The 19,621-nt window shown below is 40.0% G+C and overlaps 2 protein-coding genes across 2 annotated transcripts; one reads left to right on the forward strand and one right to left on the reverse strand.

Annotated features, from left to right (window-relative positions):
* Positions 1-1,199: 1,199 nt before the first annotated feature.
* Positions 1,200-9,901, forward strand: LOC116385238 (matrix remodeling-associated protein 8-like). The gene is made up of 12 exons (XM_031850524.1): positions 1,200-1,454; positions 2,036-2,062; positions 2,146-2,451; positions 3,006-3,107; positions 3,190-3,323; positions 3,459-3,638; positions 4,602-4,743; positions 7,782-7,940; positions 8,026-8,050; positions 8,142-8,227; positions 8,303-8,374; positions 8,507-9,901. Exons 1-12 carry the CDS (start codon positions 1,403-1,405, stop codon positions 8,527-8,529), a joined length of 1,308 nt encoding a protein of 435 aa, XP_031706384.1. The 5' UTR covers positions 1,200-1,402; the 3' UTR covers positions 8,530-9,901.
* A 1,310-nt stretch (positions 9,902-11,211) lies between these two features.
* On the reverse strand, positions 11,212-19,412 carry vamp3 (vesicle-associated membrane protein 3 (cellubrevin)). Its single transcript, XM_031850538.1, has 5 exons — positions 19,298-19,412; positions 14,523-14,601; positions 13,673-13,831; positions 13,480-13,531; positions 11,212-13,171 (listed from the first exon to the last, which is right to left on the reverse strand). Coding segments are annotated over exons 1-5 (309 nt in total). The 5' UTR covers positions 19,300-19,412; the 3' UTR covers positions 11,212-13,154.
* Positions 19,413-19,621: the final 209 nt, after the last annotated feature.

The following is a 19,621-nucleotide window of genomic DNA, read 5'->3' on the forward strand; positions in this document are numbered from 1 at the left end:
GATTATCTTATCTTATTTTATATGAAATAAAATGTGATGCATTTTCATATTTCACATTATTGGGAAGGCTATTGTAATAATGGGTTAAATACAAGAACTCAGATTAATAATTCAGCTGGGAATGGTAAATCCTGCCCAGAAACATTATTTAGGGTTTAATAAGAACTATAATAATTTGTCTCTTGAACGACTATTTCATGAGAATTGTTCTAGACCAAGAATATATTTTAATCATGCAAGTCAGATCAGAATAATCACAGAGGACAATCAGAATTGGCTATTCACTGTCAAAGAATACACACTCAATGCTACTTGGATAATACAAAACAGACCTTGTAATCTATTAATAATGATGTATATTCATTCGTTTTATTTTAATTAAATAATACCTATGGTCGTACTCCGGGTATGGGAACCACTTTTTAAGGTTGCAGCGAGTTATGGTCAGGGAGACAGGTGTAGAGCTGTCTATTGATATAACTTCCGTGCTTATATGAACGGACACCCTTCAGAAATACATCTTGCAATATTGTTACAGGTGAGTTTTGAAGATTATGCTGTAAATGTGCATGTCATGACACGTAATCAACCACTAAGGGTCGTCCTGGAGCTGAATAAAAAACATCTGGAGCAGTGGAAACACGTGGATACTGAACTACTTTGCCGGACAATTAAGCTAAATATTATTGTAATATCCAGTAAATGTCATACGGTGCACTTCAAATGGCTTATTACGTGTGTGGTGGATTAATTTAATAACATTTAAGGACATATTAGCTTCATCTAGGCCTCCTGATTAAATGCTGGATATGACCAATTAGCCTCGCTCAATACATGCAGAGATCAAGTAGTGGTGGAAACCACTCTACTTCCCCAAATAATAACCCAAACTAATTGTTTTTAAGAGTCCCATTCAAAACTTGTGTTACCTAAAATACCTACAGAAGTACTGCATTTATTCAAAGTAACAATTTTCAAGAATGTCTCCCGTCATTTTAGGCAACTGTTTCATATTCATATATATAACATACAAATTAAGTTGTGTAAAGTGCATTTTGAAATGCAGTGAAGTGGAGAGCATATAATATATTCTTGCAATATTTGCATCTTGAGATGTTGTTGTATTGTTTAAGTTTTGTGAGGAGGGGGATGTACATGCAGGTCGGTGGTGTCGGGTTTCATTTTCCGGGTGGGATCAGTTCAGTTCGGTCCTGTTTTGGTTCAGTGTTGAAGCCCCAGCGTGGCGTTGCCTGTTACTTACTCAGACTCTGAGAAATCTGACCAAATCAAGTCCTGCTGCCGCTGCGCATGGATCTAGATATATATTGGGTGTTTTATACCCTCAGGACCGTCTGCCAGGTGCACAGCCTTGACAAGTCGCAGTACCGTTACAATAGTAAACATGAAGCCTGAGAGGGAGGGCATCGTTTTTCAGGCTCTTCTCTTGATCCACAGTAAGTAGGCTGGAGTTTGGTTTGTGTATCATTGTTTTACATAAAGGTGCATGTAGAGTACGCAAAGATAATAACGTATCATTATTGTTTTAAAACTGTAGCCTATTAAGACCAAAAATATGAATCATTAAAATGTATAGTTTTTCATTGTTTTCATTATTTCCTCTTTCTCTTTGAAGAGATTTAGCTTATATTTTAAGACTTTGAAATTACTACGCTTATTTAAAGTGTTAGAAAACATTTCAGTTCATTTGCTGACAGCTAGAGACAGTCAGTAATATTAAAGCCAGACCTGATGCTTCCCTCCTGTCCACCTCATGCTTCCAACACAGGCACACACAATCCTGTCAGATGAGTTTTACTGACTCAGTATCAAAAGCATCAAGTTTCGCCCCACTGCACATCATGAATAGCAGTCAAAGAGTAGAATTTACGCTACTTCAATTATAGATATTTAGATTTTCAAAACAGATGCAGTAAGTTGTCTGTTGGTGATCTTATTTACATAACATGGGGTGGCTGTCTGAAGGTCTGTTTTAGTGATTATCCTGTTAACTTTCCCTCCTGTTTCTCTATTTCAGTCCCTGTGGCCTGCCTCTTCACTGCAGGTATGTTTCTCTTTGTGCGTGTGCAGTTATAATTCAATCTGGATGTCTCAGTGTGTAAACTCAACACCCTCTCTGCCCTTCAGTGTCTGGTCAGTCTGACAGCAGCAGCAGTGTGGTGGTGGCAGGGTATAATGTGAGCGCCCCCGCTGGGTCGAGGGTGGTGCTGCAGTGTGTGAGCGGCCGCATGGTGTGGACCAGGGACAGGTTGAGGGACAGGCAGAGGGTGGTCCACTGGGACATGTACCGGGCACATCCAGACTATGCCATGGAGAGGGTGCTGGACATGTTCTCCGCAGGAGACCAGAGGATCTACAACTCTTACAACCAGGGCAGGGTTGGCCTCACTCCAAGAGCCTTCAGGGATGGAAACTTCTCTCTGGTCATCAAAGGTCACACTCATTGTCTTTGACTTGTCCATTCATTCATTTGTTTGTCTGTTTGAATTGCATTTTGCCACAGTAATACAGTTGAAAATAAGGGCAGCTCAGGGCTCACTCCCTCAAGGGAATTTTTCAGTATACGTGGTAAACCAGATCTAAATGCATCCCATCTGAGCCTATACAACAGTCATCTCTTTATCTATTATTTCACAAAAGTGTGTTGATTTGAATGTGGTTAACAGAAGTGGTCTTTGTTTCAGGCGAGGCAGCCCACATCTCTCTCGAAAAATGTCTGAAAAACTGTTGTTTTTAAAAGTGCATTGAAGCGCTTGTGGGAAACTCGCAACACCCACACAATAACACAGTTCAAGGTTGACTTCAAAGCAAAAATATTTTCATTCCAGAATGAAGAAATGGAAGAAATGTGACATAAACCTGATTTATAACTCATAAACTACAGCAAAGCGCTGTCATTTTTTGAAATCTTTTAAGAGAGATAACATTGATTTTACCCGACATTATAAGCATGTCTGCATATTCTGTGTTTCTGCTCGTGATCATAGACGTGACGATGAATGACAGAGGTCTGTACTCCTGTAACCTCCACCATCTTTACTGCAACCTGTACGAGACAGTCAGAGTACAGCTCAACGTCACTAAGTCACGTACGTGTCACACTACACAGGCTATCAGCATCTTCAACGCATAGCAACTTTAAAGCTGACTCCGTTTGTCTTTTCATTAAAGGTCGTAAACAGCAGCGCTTCTGGGACGGACATAAGGCGGTGTACGTGGTGCTGCTTGGTAGTACTGTGGCGCTGCCGTGCATCAACCGGCGTAACGTGTGGACGGACTGGAGCAACGAGGAGGAGGACCAGCAGGTGCGTGGAGTGCACGAGCTTGTTTGGAGGTTTTCTTCAGACATTAGGTCTCAGTCTAGATTTACTTTTAATTTAAAGGGATTATGTGATATTTACTGAAAAGTGTAACTCCCTCCCTAACTTGGTGGCCTCCAGGTGGTCCACTGGGACCGTCAGACCCAAGGAGTCCACCACAACCGCGCTGACCGTCTGGTGGACCTATACGCCTCTGGAGAGCAGCGAAGCTACGGAACGCTGTTCCTCCAGAGGAAGATGAACATCAGCAATCAAGCCTTCTCAGACGGAGACTTTTCTCTTTCCATATCTGATCTGCAGGTTTGTGTGTGCAAAAGAAGAGTAATTTAACAGGAAACGCCTCAAGAACCTGATAGCTTCAGTACTCATAGTAAAAATATACTTCCATATGAGGTACACTTCCCACTGGATACCCCCTAACTGTGTGTGTACATGTACAGTATATGGTGTTTCCAGAACACATGGAACCTTCATTAGTAATGCAGCTCTTTATCGCTCTGTTGGGAAAAAGAGGTTGGAAGTCAAAGTAAGTTGAGCTACATCTCTTGTATAACAACAGTAACATAAGAAACTGTACAATATCTATCCAAAAGGACTTCCTACCAGTCATTTGTAGTGATAGCAAGCAGAGAGACGTTTACAGTCACAGTTTAGGAATCTCAAGGTCCCCGGCGTTTCTTTTGATAGAGCTCATAAATCAGAACATTTAGGTTAAACACAGGCTCAGCGGGCTCCGGGGATTAACGACAACACTGTGGCACGTGTCCATTAGCTCTAATGTAACACAAAATCTACAAAGTTTTTTGCTAAATCAGAAGTATTAAGTGTTCTCAAATGATCCTATTTGCTCAAATGAGCATTGATGCTACACAAGAGCAGGCTATGTTTTGCAAAGTGCATGCAAAGGGCATTTCTCTACCTTCAAAACTGCTCGGATGTCAGACATTCTTGACATTTTTATGTCCACTTTTACTGTAAGGGTAATCATCAAAAATAGTAATTTTATCTTTAAATGAGGCAGAGCACTTTCCACAGGGGTTTAAGGTTTAAATTGATGTAAAGAAATCTTTAACAACATCAGAAACCTTTATTAGCATGGATTTAATTGGTGGCTTGTGTTTTAAATTAATTCTGATATTTTTGAATTCCAGCTTCCTTTTTGTTGTTGGTGTTGTTTACATTTTTGATCACAGATGGTTTCATATGAAGGCACATACAGTGGCCTTTAATGTGTGTATTTGTCTGTCTACATTTAACACACAGTACACAGACCAGGGGATGTATTCCTGCCACCTCCACCACCATTACTGTGGTCTACATGAGAGGAGAGAGTTTCAGGTCACAGTGGAAGCACCAGTGATTCAGACCACACTGCCAGCCAAAACACTGCCCAGTGAAGACAAAGGTAACACACACACACACACACACACACACACACACACACACACATACACACACTCTCTCTCCCCCTGCTCTAGTTATAGTGAGTCAGTGTAAGTGCCTTAACAGAGAGAATGCTTTATGACTTAGTGGATTTGAGCTATCATGAGAACAATTAGGCTAAAGAAAACACACATCTGTTCTTTCCTTCACTCCTCCCCTCTGTGCCTTCTCATTTTGTCCTCATGCCATGATTCGTCTCTGCCTCGCACTCTCCACAGGTTCAAAGTAACAGTGTAGATGGAGAGAAGAGGAAGAGGGGAAGAAAAGCTCTTCTTTCTGAACTTTTATGTTTTGTTTCATGAGAGATTTCTTTCTTGCACTGTCAGCTTGTCTGACGCCAGACCCCTGAAACCACACACCCTCCCTCACAGCCCAGTCCTCCAAACCTCACCCTCATCACCCTCACCTTTCTTCTTACCCTCCACTCTTTCGTCGCTATGCCACTACTCAACAGACTTTTGTGTTATTGCTTTGTCTTGTCTGCAGGGTCTGATTTTGTCTTTAGTGCATCATTCAACTTTCTTTTCGGCATGCTCCTCCCCGTTTCTCCTCTCTCAATTGTTTAGTTCACATTTCTAAGTGCTTTGACCTGACTAAGAAATTCTTTCCCTGAGTGCAAATTAGAAAGTGGAGACAGAAAAGAGAGGAAGAGAGAGCATTGACTCATTGGCGTGCCAGTTGCCTTCCTCAAATTCCTATAGAATGAGAACGTTTTGTTGGTGCGTGTGTCTGTGTTTTCCAGAAGGTTACTGAAACAAAGCCCGTAATGGCAGATGTATCAATGTGCGGAACTCATTGAGAGAGGTTTGGAAATGAAAAAGGCCTGTGGTCAAGTCAGTCTGTGTGTGTGTGTGTGTGTGTGTGTGTCAAAGAGCATGCCAAGTCCGATCTCATTTCGGAGGAATCTCTCAGATACAGTCTTTGGACACAATTAATCCCTCACTCCCGGAGCTGTAATAATACAGTCGGATTGCACCATGGGAATTTTACTGGTTAGAAAGAGAAATCTTCCAGAACAGCAGTGAGTTTGTACAGTTTCTTCCTCTGTGCTCTCAGACAGTAGTCTGTAGTATTTTATCATCTTATCTGCTCCTGTTTTGCCCTCTCTGACTGTCTGCTGCACTGTTGACTTTGGCTGTCTCCTGACATTCTGGAGACGTTGCACTCTTCCGTCTGTCCAGCCTTCTCTCTGATTTCCCCCCTTAAAGGATCCCACATGCTCAGGTTTGTTTTTCATCTTTGCTCCTGTCACTCGCTCTTTTCCATCGCATTCCTCACTTTCTTTTTGCCTTCCTTCATGAAGAAAGAGAACTGTTTTTGGTGGTTTATGGACATGAGCAGGAAGTTTGCTTCTTCTGCGTGGCAGCACAGCAAGCTGGCAACACAGACAGACAGACTAGCCCATGGATGAGGTTTTTGAGAGTCTGTTGATGAAATAGCAGAGAAGAGATCTAGGTCACCCCTCCCTCCCACCCATCAGAGTTATTTCACAGTGCAGTTTGAGCAGGAAGAGGACGGGGCAACCAGTCTAAACACAAACACATATGTTCCCATCAGGGCACGAGTCAGCAGAAAATGGCTTTAAACTAAATAAAAGGATCAGAGGATTTGTAATGTTAATGAACATGTTGTTTTCATGTACTCTGCAGCTGTGTATGCGCTTTAAGTTTGTGTTTGGGATCAAGGTCTTTTCTAGCTTCATTTTGCGAGGCAAACCTCTGGAGAAACATCTCACTGTCCCCTTCCTCTCCCTTGGCTCTCCTCCTCTGATCTACCCCACTCTGTCCTTCCTTCACTCCTCCTTCTCTCCTCACTTCTCTGTGTTTTACTGCCAGGGAAAGTAAATCACAGCATGACTTTCTGTCTAGATCTCATTTTGGCTGAAATGTGTTGAGTCTGAGGTCCACAGCTGCTCCTTGCCTTGCACTTTGTTTAACGAGGCAAAATTAAACCAGGCTTTCCCTCACCCCTCTGCTTCTCAACACCGTTCTTAACAGAACCGCACCTATCACCTGATGCTTAATTATTCCTCGCTGCCCTCTAAATGTGTTAAGCATGACTTTACAGCCAGAAAAAATTTGCAAGGTGTCAGAGTTTACATCACACACGTGCAACAACAAATGCACACGCATATGCAGCCACACATGCATCAATACATGGCTGTTCATGAGCATGCTTACTGTACATGCTCACAATGACTTTGGTACACTAACCTAATGGTAAGACTGCATTATTTACACATTTGTCTCTTAGCTCAGCATGTTAGCGTGCTTACATTTGCTAGTTAGCACTAAATACAAAGTTGCTGAGGTTAGTGGAAATATCGATGGTCATATATTGAACTTCATGACAACAAAAAGTTTAACCTAATGAGTGCACTATATTAAGGGATAACCAAAGTTAGAACTATTCTTACGAAAGGGGATACTAATATTCTAAAATTTTATGACAATCCATCAAAAGGTTGAAACATTTCACTAAAACCTACAAATGGCAACCTCATGGGGGCATTGGAGGAAAAAGATAGTAAGAAAATGTATAATCAGGGACCCATGAATGTCTGCCAATCCAAAAACGAGATGTTGCAATGTTTCACAGGATAATTGAAAAAACAACAAGGCCTGCTGGTGGTGCTGGAGGAAAAGTCAAAGTATCACCAAAGGCAGTAGGATTGATTCTCTCGGCACCATGAATATCTGCGCCAAAATTCATGGCGGTCCATCCGATAGTTGTCGAGATATTTCAGTCTGGACCATAGCAGTGGACGGACTGACCAGCACCGCTAGTGCGGCTAAACACGTTATTAATAATTCGGAAGTTAACTCCTCCACAAATAAAGTTCAATGGATTTGTGGGTTACTCATGACTGTGTGTAATGTCTGTTCAATGCAAGGTCTGGTCTTGTTTAGTAAATGTGTAAAAGCTCACAATGATTCATTAGTCTGTTTGTAAAAGAAAAGAGAAAAGGAAGATCTTCATGCTGACTGTTGTGATTCTCAGATACCAGTAAGGCTGAATCACCGCGAGTCATCAATGTTATTCTGCCCGACCAGAGGCACCACTTCCTCATGCCACTGGGCTACGTCCTCACCTCCTTCCTGCTCCTGGCATTCATTATCCTCATCATCATCCTCATCACACGCAGACGGAGAACCAAAGGTCTGACCTGCAGTACCTCAGTCTGACTGTAGATTGACACAGAATCTACATTTCTGAATCTCATCTAATTTTCCTGTGTTTTCAGAGTTTAACCCACAGTCATCGATGAGGTGAGAACACACAAACACACTCACATAATCACTGTCTTTCCCCTTTAACACACACACACACACACACACACACCGTTTCTTACCGTGATAGGTCCAGCAGAAGTCACAGCAGCTCGGAAGAGTTTGAGATGGACGTTACTGAAGTGAGCGCGTGCAGTCGGGAGGAGAGAAGACTTGGTGAGTCAGATGAAAGAGAGGAAAAGTGACTTTTGTCTTGACTGCGTGTTCTGACTTTCTCTTGTGTGATTCTAGACTACAAGAACAACCTGCTGAAAGAGAAGGCCCACATGAGCCCTCAGCCTAAAGTCATTGATCTTGACAAAGGTAACACTCACACACACACACACACACACACACACACACACACACACACACACACACACACACACAAAGTCGGCCATCATTAATTGTTTTCTCATTTTCCTTCATCTTAATTTTGGCTTGGCTTCTTTGCAGAGATGCAGAAATTTTCTAAGTGAGGAAAAGTGAAACTGGAGTCACTGGCTGGTCCAGAGGCTGCACATACTCAACACCTCAACACAGGAGAGACAGCAAGAGATAAAAATTGTTGTACAAATTCAGAAAACCAGTAAATACAGCTCACACTGAGGCATTGTGTTTTCAAATTGTCCGTATTAGTAACAAAGAAAAGCTGATTTTGTATTAATTGTACAAAAAAAACTGGACTTGGACCACTGTGCACAGCACAATAGCGCCACCCAGAGGGAAATCTAAACCGAGCCTTGACTGTTGGATGAAAGAGCAAGTGTGCATACATTGAATTAATTTGTGATTGAGTGAAAATGAATTATGGGTTATTACAGCTTTGGTCATTATTCCTCAAGTTAAAAAAAATATTTTCATTTCTTTCTTATTCACCAATCCATCTTGGATTAACTGACTGGAATGAGGCACCACTGAGAGGCTACTACCAGTGTGTACTACTTCCTGTAGGCTTTGATTAACTGTATGCTAACTGACCAATGAAGCAGTGTATGTAAAAATGTATCATTTTGATGTGTTAAAATTCAATGTTTGACGCTGATGTTTAGCTGAAGTTGGTTATTCATGATTTGTTTGAGGAGATAACGTTGTCTATTTGTATTCAAATGAATGTTTTTATACCTGTGCTTTTCCTACCGGGACATGTCAAAAGTAGGCCAATATCGACATAGTGGTTGCCAAACTATTTTTCATTCCTTCATTCAAACAGCCCTGGTTGTGGTGTCAAGTACACACTTATGCACACACTTTGCTGCTGACATCTGCGCTTTTTGAATGTTTTGTGTCGAGTCTGCACCTACTGGTCGCACTGATGAGTGTATAAATAAATTAAAATAGGTTTCAGCATAGCTATTCTTAATTTAAATGTATTCATCTTAACAGACAGTCACACCTAATTACATATACGTACATAGTTCATTTATTCATTCCTTTGTGTCACAAACAAAGTCCCTGAATTCAAGACAAATGGCCTTTTATACACTTTGTGAAGTTTGTTTTGTGTCCTTTTTCTACAAAATAAAATGGTACTGTAATATACTTTCAATTTAAAAATGGTAGAAAACCCTGGTCTGTCTAGCACTGTTGGACAACTGTATCAAAGGAAGCAGCTCTCAAATCAGTGCACATCCTCACACACACACATTTACAAACTCACCTGCAATCTGAAGCCAGTACGAGAAAAAGAGTTCCAACATTCACAGAGTTTCAAGGCATAGTTAATCCCCCTCTGTCTGACACAAACACACATCCAGTCAAATAGACAGAGGAAGAGGAAATTCATACATTAAGTAAACATAGGATCAGAGGACATTTTGGGCCACCCTGTGTGTTTACAATTTGAAAACGTAAGCTACAGGTACTGTAGAGTGATGACCAGGATACAGGGTGGAGAAAGGACTCGCTGCAGGACGTTTTGGACACTGGGGTGGACTTGTTATGTAGCACTAAATTCAATTTGAAATGATCATCATGTTTGCTGTTGTTCGAAAGTCAAGAGTAGCATAAAAGCTGATGTTCTACACAAGAGGAAACGGACCTAAGGAATAAGAGAATACACTCCAATAACAATGAACTGACAAGACTAGAATCTGAACATTACAAACAGAGAGCTGCAAATGTGTCTTTGTCTTCATTTTCCATCAAAAAATGTACCATGTGTCAGCCACGGTAAGTCACTATGCAGTTGAAGGAGTTGCTGTGGTACACGTACTGTACAAACCTTAGTTTTACAATCTGGTATTGAAGAAAACTTCTTTCACTCAAAATGTTTGGTATCACAAAGAAACTTAAATTGGAACTTGAAAACAATTTGACACAGTGATGTATGTTATAACTTTTGCATACATGGTAATAGAGTAAGACTGGATCACCAACTGGGCAAAGCGAGCCATTGCCCAATAGATCCATCATCATGTGATATCTGTGGGTTATAATAGACCAAAACCCTTTTTAACATGGAAAGTTCTCAACAATGACGTAACATTAGTTGACAATTGTATTTTGGTGGCGGCCAGTGAGCTACTCAGCAGTGTGGATGATCAACTGGGTCTTTGAATTATTGAGCAGGTATATATTCGACTCCAAAAGAGGAATCAATGGCATTGTAGTCATCTATAAAGCTAGACCAAAACTAGCGGTGAGATAGCAAGTCCCTTTTGAAAAGAGTAAACTCTGACATTTATTCTGTCATGGATCAGAAACAGAAGACAGATGAGGCTTCGTGATTGGAATCACATCTGTTTTATTCAAGCAAAAGGCATTTAGGGCCAAAGAGTAGAATTGCACTTATTTCCAAATGCGTGCAGTGGTTAGACAGGAGCAAGGGTTGGAAATTACTGGATCTCACATTGCTGGAGTAGACATGAGACGATGACAACAATTTCACACAGCTGGGATAACAAGTTTGGTCTGCAAAAGCATTTTCAGTGGCCTTTGAAAATGTTAAGTCTCCTTAATGGCTACAGTTTGGCTACATCTATATACCTATACTCTAAAAATGTATTGTATTGTATAGTGCTCATTGTAATTACCAGTTTCACACATACACTGAAGGCCAATGTCTTAAAGACAACCAAAAAATGCAACATCAGCAGTTATAATTCCAGCAATGAAATTCCAGGCAAAGTGAAATGAAAGTACAAATGAATTCCAAACAGTTTTATCTCCTTAAAATACATTTATTTCAATAGGATGGAGGCCACAGCAGGGAATGCAATCATCCAGTGTTGGTATACAACACCGTCATTGCCCAACAAAGTCTTTGTCTACACTCAAATCACATGATGCTCAGCAGCAGTGAGACAAAAATACTACAAAAAAAAGCTTTTGTTAGAGGAATATTAAAATGTCACACGTGAGAAGTACATCATTTTCATCAGCTGGGATAGATGCCAGTGTGACTAAACAGAAGACTTTATTAAACATTAATACGCTCAGCGGAATAAGCAAGAAGCACAGTAATTCTTTTGACAGTTCGGAAGGCACTACTCTTTTATTGGCTGGATTATATGATAAATAAGGCGTGGCTGTATTTTGGCGGTTCTCCATTGGAGATACCCACTAAGGCATCTGTCTAACGCTATATTTTCTTACTTTTAAGACTTGAATATATCACAAAGGCAAACTTTCTGACACATCATCGAGAGCACCCGATTGCGAAAAGTCGCCAATTTTAACCCAGTGTAGCACTTTTTCTTTTTTTAAACTTCATGGCAGTTTGTCTAGCGTCGCCTCGCTGTGAGGCTGTAGGTCTATATAGGCACTAATCTATAGGTATAGGCACTTATCTAAACACAGACCGTTTCTTAATGAAGTCCTACCCAGAAGGTAGATGGACAGGGACAGGTATGATCAGGTGGTTCAACAGTGTGTTACTGGTTAGCTTATTTGTTGTGAGGTGACCAATGCAATTCCTTTTTATTCAATCCAAAATCAAAGCTCCTATACAAAAAAATGAATTGGCACTAAACCAGGTGTATAAATAAATAAAGGCATCAGATCCCACCATTACCCAGTCAACTGTAACCATCGAACTAAAATGAAGTGAGTTTCTGTCAGTATGCAAGTATGTCCTTCGACAACCGTTCATTGGATCGACTTCACACTTGGCTGGTCGAGGACCCAACGAAGTGCAGTGTGGATGCATTCTCAGTGGGTTAAAGTACACAATCTGTAGTGTATTGAGACGAATCCCTATTACCTGTTAAACTGCCGAACAGCATGCTTGGTACAGCTGGCTCTCAAGTCAATGTTTGAGTGAGCTTTTGCACCCAAATGATGCGTATACTCAAGCATTCCTAGGGGATGCAACTTTGTCATGGCAGATGTACTGCTGAGAACCCAAGGAAGTCCAGTGCCAAGAGTGAAATCGTTGGGATGAGTGGTTATCGAGAAAGGTGAAATACCGGAGGCCAAGCAATCGGCCCGGTCCCAACAGGTCTGTTTGGAACTACACTAGTTCATAAAACAGCTTTTTTTTCTCTTTCTAAATGAGGACAAATATCTAAATATTGGCATCTGAGAAGTACAAATGTGTATGTATTAGAAAAGGGCATCTGTTCAATGATATGCAGGAGTACTATTACAATCTAAACCAACACAGAAGAGCAAATCCTTAAAGCCACTTCTCATAGCCTGGCACACAAAATCAATGGCTATTAATAAAAGATAGAAAGTAAATATAAGTTGAGGAGAGTTAACAACATTCTTCACTTCTAGTCCTGAGGTTGGAGAAAGAGTGTGTGTGTGTGTGTGTGTGTGTGTAATTTGTCATACAGTCAAAGATAATTCTTTTTTTATTTTTTTATAGGTTTTAGTTAAGTTTAATTATCAACCTGTTTCTGAATGTTTCTGTTTTCTTTGGCAAGTGACACAGAACTCTAATATAAGTTTAAAGATGTCTGGTGTAGTAATGCAGGGTAAAACACACACACACACACACGGGGCAGACAAGGAATGAAGACCCCCTGCTAGGAGAACATTTGTTGTGGAGCTCAGTAGCCAGTTATCACGGGACGTCATCTTCTGAGACTTCATTATGTACGTTGCTCCTCTCCTCTCCTTCATCGTTTCCTCCACTCCTCCGCCTGTTGTTGCTGTTTTAGGAGTAACTCCAAACTGTGAATAAAGGAGTTGGAACGTTTTAGACGAAAGACTTAAATTAACTTATTAGTTTTACCAAGAATATAATAACTTACTAAAGTATCTCTAATTCAAATATATTAACAATATACTAACTAGACATCAACATCAACACCCCAGATCAAACTGAAACCTTTCTAAAGTAAATATAACTACTCTTTTTATTAAGGGCTATGAGCAGAAACTTATTAAAAATCATATTGATTCTTCTGATCATCTGAAGTAACACAAACTGCAACAACTGTGGATGAAAAAGGTTTTCCAACCACTGGCCTGATACTCACTAATAATGATGATGATGATGATGATGATGACAGCTATCAGGATGGCCCACATCTGCAACAGATAATGGTACAGAACATTCAGTGACACACATAAGTGGTTATGTATATATAATGTATGTTGTGTAGGTGAATCAAACTATTCATTGGGTAAACATGGCAGGCCTAGGGGTCAGATATTTTTTTTTTTAGGCACCTTGCAGTTCTTCCACCAGTATTTCCTTTTCAGCTTCGCTGCACTGGTCTCGAACTGGGAGGCTCCAGCCTGCAGTGCATCTGCTCTGTCATCCAGTTCAGAAAGCTTCTGGTCCCGTTCCAGCACTTTGTCCACATTAACACGCATAATATCCACCACCTACTCACACACAAGAACAAAACACTTAATATCAGTACTTTTTAGATTAGTGTACCTTGGTGTACTGGATTTGAATGTTGGGTAATTCTGACTAGACGTCATTGAAGATCAAACAAACATTGCCTTGATAAGTTATTTTACAATTAAAAGAATCGATTGGAAATGCACTTATATGCCATGCAGAATGCAGACATCACTGCTGAAATGTGTTGAGTAACCTCTAACACCTACAGCTTTATGGACAAGGGTTCACCTAAAATCATGAATGTGCGCGCGCGTATGTGACACGCTGCGGTTAAAGTTCTGTGTAGGAGGGGCCAACATCAACAGGGCCATAATTAAGAAAGAGAGCAGTAAAGACGATTAAGAACAAAACCACAGGGAGTGTGAGATTTAGCAGCCATTGTATTTCTTGACTTGGTTTTGAATATTGTTTTTTTTTGGCATGTGAGCCGACATGTGGAGGTAGAGCATTGGAGAGCAACTGATTCCACGTGGCGGTGATTCATGACACTGCTGCCAAGCGTTACGCAAGTCTCTGGTCCAGAACATTAAACAAGACATTAAAGAAGAAGGGCGTCACACGCAGTGGCTGAAGACGGGAGGGTCAATAATAAGAGTGGCACAGGTGAGAGAAATGACGCAGATTGTAATTGGACCTCGTAAGCCAGTACTGGAAGACACATCATACCTCATCCACCTGGGCCTGGGTCTGCTGCAAGCGCTTGTTTCCTGACGCTGCGCCAGAACCTTCTGGACCGGCTGCTGACCTGGTGAAATTATGACAATTGTAGATATTAGCCGTCTGTGAGATTTCACAAAAAAATATCATAAAAAAATGATCTTGCACAACATGGAACTCAATCTGCACCTCAACTATTAAGACGCATCGGACTAACAACCGTTTGTGATGGGTAGAAGCAAACACCCTAACCACATTGTCTTATCACACTCATCTTTTGGACTATCCAAGAGCTTTACAATTCCTGTATCACAGTTAAAGCCATTATAAAAATTGTAAATAACTGAACTGCTCTCCAATTTGAGGGGGGTGGTGCCACGCTAAACAGAGTATTCCATCCAAAAATAGCTGGCCACAAACGGCAACAATATTCATATATTTAGGGAAGGGGTGGGGCCTTCAAGACCTGTGTTTTATATGAATATTGATTTTGCACTGATGCTCCATTTTGTCCTTCTGCCAATAACAGCAATCATTCAGCACTTCCTTAAGATGTAACAAGAGTTGTTGCAGATTTCATACTTCAATTAAATAATTGACAATAGATATGCCACTGGACGAAATACATAATAAAAGAACATCTGTGCAATTTGTATTTGACTTTGTGCACCCAGCCCTTCTTTATCTGCAAGCATGCATCCAATTTTTTCTTTCATAACAACTTGGGAAGGACACAAATATAGAAACAGAAACTGGAACAAGGAAATCATACCCATTACTTGAACTGTTTATCCATGTTTCTAGATTTGATAGGAACCCCAAAAAGAAGGAAGGGTAATTAGATCACTGAACTCACATTGGTGCCAAGCTGGTACTATTCTACATGTATTTCATTGCAATATAGCATCTTTGTAATTAATAACTAATCATCCAGAAAACTCTTAATGATATTTAATAACATTTAGAAGGGCTAACGTCAGGGCCATATCATTGAGTCCAGCCTGCCAGGTATAATCAGAGCCATTCATAAATTGATCTGGTAATAAATTCCAGTCGGGTCAGCGATAATAGTTTGGTCACATGTGTCATGATGTAGCTATCTTGGACCAAACAGTACCATTAAAAAAAACATTTAATGTGTTTATTTTTGTATTTTGTGGAAGCATTTTCTAGTCGAAGGTTAAACAACACAGATATAAAGTGAGACTTGCTGTCCCCGCCCATTAACTTTAATAGAAGTGGCAAAAAAGTCTGGCACCAATGCAAAAGCAAAACGCTGTCACATGGCAGATTGAGCCTTCCTTCTTTTAGAGGTTAGTCAGTCAGCAGTTAGCTACTGCCACCCTCTGACACGAGACAGCATTGCTCTGCAATGACCAAACTCTCCTGAAAAAAAAGACAATAGATAGCGTACGGTTTACTTTACACGGTTTGTCATGACTCGGTCATGACTAAAAGAGACCTGTGGCAGTTTACACCACATGCTCAGACTCAATCCACAATGAAAGACAGCTGTAGATGGATCACTCCTTCACCTTTACAAACAAAACAGTTCTTACTCTCAGCAAACAGGCACACCCATGCATACTAGAATACAAACAAAACATTTACCATGTACTATGATATAAATATCTCAATCCTTATTGCAGAATGGGCTTTATTGTGCCTTTTTGATAAACATGGGCTAATCAAATTAAAATATCAGCTGTATATTACGGCATGAGGGTATGAAACAAAAGTGACAAAACCACAAATGGCTAAAGAAACCAATGGTGAGCAGTAAAATACAGTTAATACATTAACATTTAAATGCAGGTTGGATCAGCTTTGCACCAAATCTCACATGAGGCTGACAAACCAAACCATCTCCACCTAAACTGACCTCTGACAAACCCAAACCAGCCCCCGGGTTTTATTGATCCAGGTATTACAGAAAGAGGAACTTTCTTAGTTCCAAGATTACATATGGTTATGTTTATGAGGAAGCAGAGTGGGGCAGCAGTAACAGAGGAGCTACTTCCGTAGATTCTAGAAAACACTCTCTCCAAACTACCAGTGAATTCGCAAACCCAAGCATTACTTGGGCTAGATCAAGCATACCATCAGCGCGTTAGCTTAGCATCAATATGTGAACAGTCCTAAAGTACACTGCCGCATAATAACATCAGAAAACAAAACCTATTTGTCGAAGAGCCACTGATCTTACAACCTGGCTGTTACTTGAGTGGCTGAGACAGTGTAAAAACAACACATATCAGTTAGAGTGCATTAACCATTTGCGAGCATTTCAGAGGCAACTGCAGCTGGTGCCCCCTTTAAATATAGCACAAGTGTAGGAGTGAGGCACAACAGCTCACTTACGTTCCAAATGTCTAGGTTTGAACGACACAGGAACACATCGCAGTCAAGTTAATGGAAATTGCACTGACTATGCTAGTAAGTCTGACCTATTTCATTTCCTGCAGAAAAACAATCCATGATGTAACTCACCAAACACCAAAATCAACAATGGAGAATAGGTGGGCTGAATCTAATGTTCCCCTGTGAGACATCCAAGACCCCACTAAGGTGATACAAGTGTATTCATATGATGTTACAATGCTGCTGATTCAAAAACAACCAACCCAGCAGTCTGTTTCTCTATTCATTATGAATTACCTTTTACACCGCAGACATTCAGACTTGTCATACCATAAATAGCACCGGTGTATGTAACATGAATGATGACTATTCCATTTAAGTTGAGCCAGCTTACACAATAACAAGGCCCTGAAACGGGCTGACATATTATTAATAATTACACCTGAGCTTTGTCAAAATGTCTGCTATGTAAAAGGCCTATTCTTCACTGCCACTCTGTTCCAGTAATTATTGTTAGCAGATTCTTGTGACTACCTCCTATCGCTGATAACGCTATAGTTGTAAGATGTGTTCAAAGTAGTACAACTGTCCAAACTCAAGGCAATTTCATGAACTTAGTTTCACTTAGATGTTTCACTGTTTGTTTGTTCATGAAAATGCACAGGAAATGGGTTTAAATGGCTTTATGTTTACTGCCAAATTCTACTATTTTATTCCCCTTTATTATTAGAATATATTATGAAATGTGTTATGTGTCCCAAGTTGTACAATGTTTAAAATACAAAAGCAACATGAAAACAAACAAACAACCTTACTTTGAACATGCATCATATTAGGCATTATGAAAAGTAGATGCAGTGCAGCGATTTAATCGCTACTTTTTCTGTGATGGCAAAAGCTGATATTCTTTTGATGTAAAGATGAGGTCTGATGTAAAATTACCTTCCAGAGACAACATTATTTCAGTACACACTTCAAAAACGTAACTCAAGTGTTTGACCGCAGTCGTTAAGCAGATCTTCCTGTATCAATTACTACTTATTCATATATCAAAATAAGAAAAATATTGAGATATGTCAATTTCTCTACTGCATTGTAGAAGTGAAAAAAGATTGTAAAGCAATCAAAATAGGTGCTTAAGATCATGTGTCATATATCTGTGTAGTGAGATATATGACTGCTTCTTGTCAAACACCTGACTAGATGCATCACAAATCATGACAAGTGATAACCTTGATTAAAGGATTCATGCAGTCCCGACATCACAAGAATCATGTCTCTAACACTAGATTATTGATCTAACAAAAAAGAAACAATTTCAATATGCAACATCTGCACTGCAAGTTTGAAAATCCATGGAAAACTCCCCTTGACTTATCACTAAATCATTGAGTACAATGATTTAGTTTATAACAGGAACTATCTTCAGCACGGATTAACATCACCCAAACAGGTACTATCCACATATGGATAGATTTGACCAGGGATGAAAAATTACTTTTAAACATCGAGGTTATTGGTTTTTGCACGTCTACATGTTGAACAAACGTTACTTTCATTTTATTTAGGCAGATTTCCTGTGTAGGGTGGTAGGCTAATTAAGAGGAGGGTGGGAATAGACGAGGGGGAAGTTAATGGATTTAGGGTTGAATAGGGATAATGTTAATGATAAAATAAGTAAATATAAGGGATACAAGGGAATTTGCTTTGGCTTGCGCTGTATTGCTATTGTAACATGACCACAGTTCGACAAACAGTGAATGATAACAATAAAGCATCACTCTGTCCTAACTAGTTACACCACTTTAATTAACGTTACCGTCTCGTGCAATTATTGCCTAACGTTTTTAACAAAAGGTTAACTAAAGCATCAATACATTTCCTATTTTTAATTGACACGTTAACGCTAATGTTAGCGTTACTTTGTACAAGCCATTAGTGATTCCCAATGACAGCTGAAATACTTAAGTTTAACGAAGAACTGTTTTCAGTTTTAACGTTAGGGTTAACTGGATGTACGTAGGCAGTGGGCAAAGTTAGGTCAACCAAAAAGAAAGGCTAAGCTAGCATAAAGCTCATTGTCCTAAGTTATAGCTAATGTTAAGTAGATGTAGACGTTATAAAAGCCAGCCATAGTTTCCTTCACTTTTCTTCTTAACTAGTAAATGGTTGAATGACGTGGTTTGTGTTGGGTAAAGTAACCAGGCTCTAATGAAGCGGTAGCTAGCTTAGCCAAATCGCCAAAACTAACGACACCATCCTAGCACTTGTTGCGTGCTAACGTTAGTTGCAAAGTTTAGGGCGTTGCTCTTTTTCTGTGATCCTGTTTCACCAAACTACCCGGAAGGCCCGTATGTTAGGCAAGTTTCACAAAGTAACATTTGATTTTCTAAAAACGTTTGGTGGAAACACGATAGACTTACATTGTGAAATGAGATTTCTCTGAACGACACCGACGCTGTTTCTGGTATCCGAGTTAAAGCTAAAGTGTCGAGCCGTAACTGTTACTGTCGACGCTCGTTATGTAGCCTTCGAGTGCTATCGGAAATGGGAGAACAAATATGTATGGCAACGATAGATAAACAATGTACTAAAAAAAAAGGTAAGGTTGGAATTTTAACTTTGATTCGCTGTACCAAAATGTAATGACAATTGATATTAAAATAATACTGTCCATAGAATAACTTTTAGCATAATTAATATATGAAACCTACAATTGTAAAGCCAATTTCTCTATTTGAAGTATT

Source organism: Anarrhichthys ocellatus, unplaced genomic scaffold (assembly GCF_004355925.1).
Source record: "Anarrhichthys ocellatus isolate YVR2014 unplaced genomic scaffold, GSC_Weel_1.0 scaffold1, whole genome shotgun sequence".
Taxonomy (NCBI): Eukaryota; Metazoa; Chordata; class Actinopteri; order Perciformes; family Anarhichadidae; genus Anarrhichthys; species Anarrhichthys ocellatus.

Coding starts and splice junctions, on each gene's coding strand:
- LOC116385238 (XM_031850524.1), top strand. CDS start 1,403: ATGAAGCCTGAGAGGGAGGGCATCGTTTTTCAGGCTCTTCTCTTGATC. Junction 1,455..2,035: donor GGCTCTTCTCTTGATCCACA/GTAAGTAGGCTG, acceptor TCTCTATTTCAG/TCCCTGTGGCCTGCCTCTTC. Junction 8,375..8,506: donor AGTCATTGATCTTGACAAAG/GTAACACTCACA, acceptor GCTTCTTTGCAG/AGATGCAGAAATTTTCTAAG.
- vamp3 (XM_031850538.1), bottom strand. Junction 13,832..14,522: donor CCCAGGCCCAGGTGGATGAG/GTATGATGTGTC, acceptor GTGTGTGAGTAG/GTGGTGGATATTATGCGTGT. Junction 13,532..13,672: donor ACTGGTGGAAGAACTGCAAG/GTGCCTAAAAAA, acceptor TATCTGTTGCAG/ATGTGGGCCATCCTGATAGC.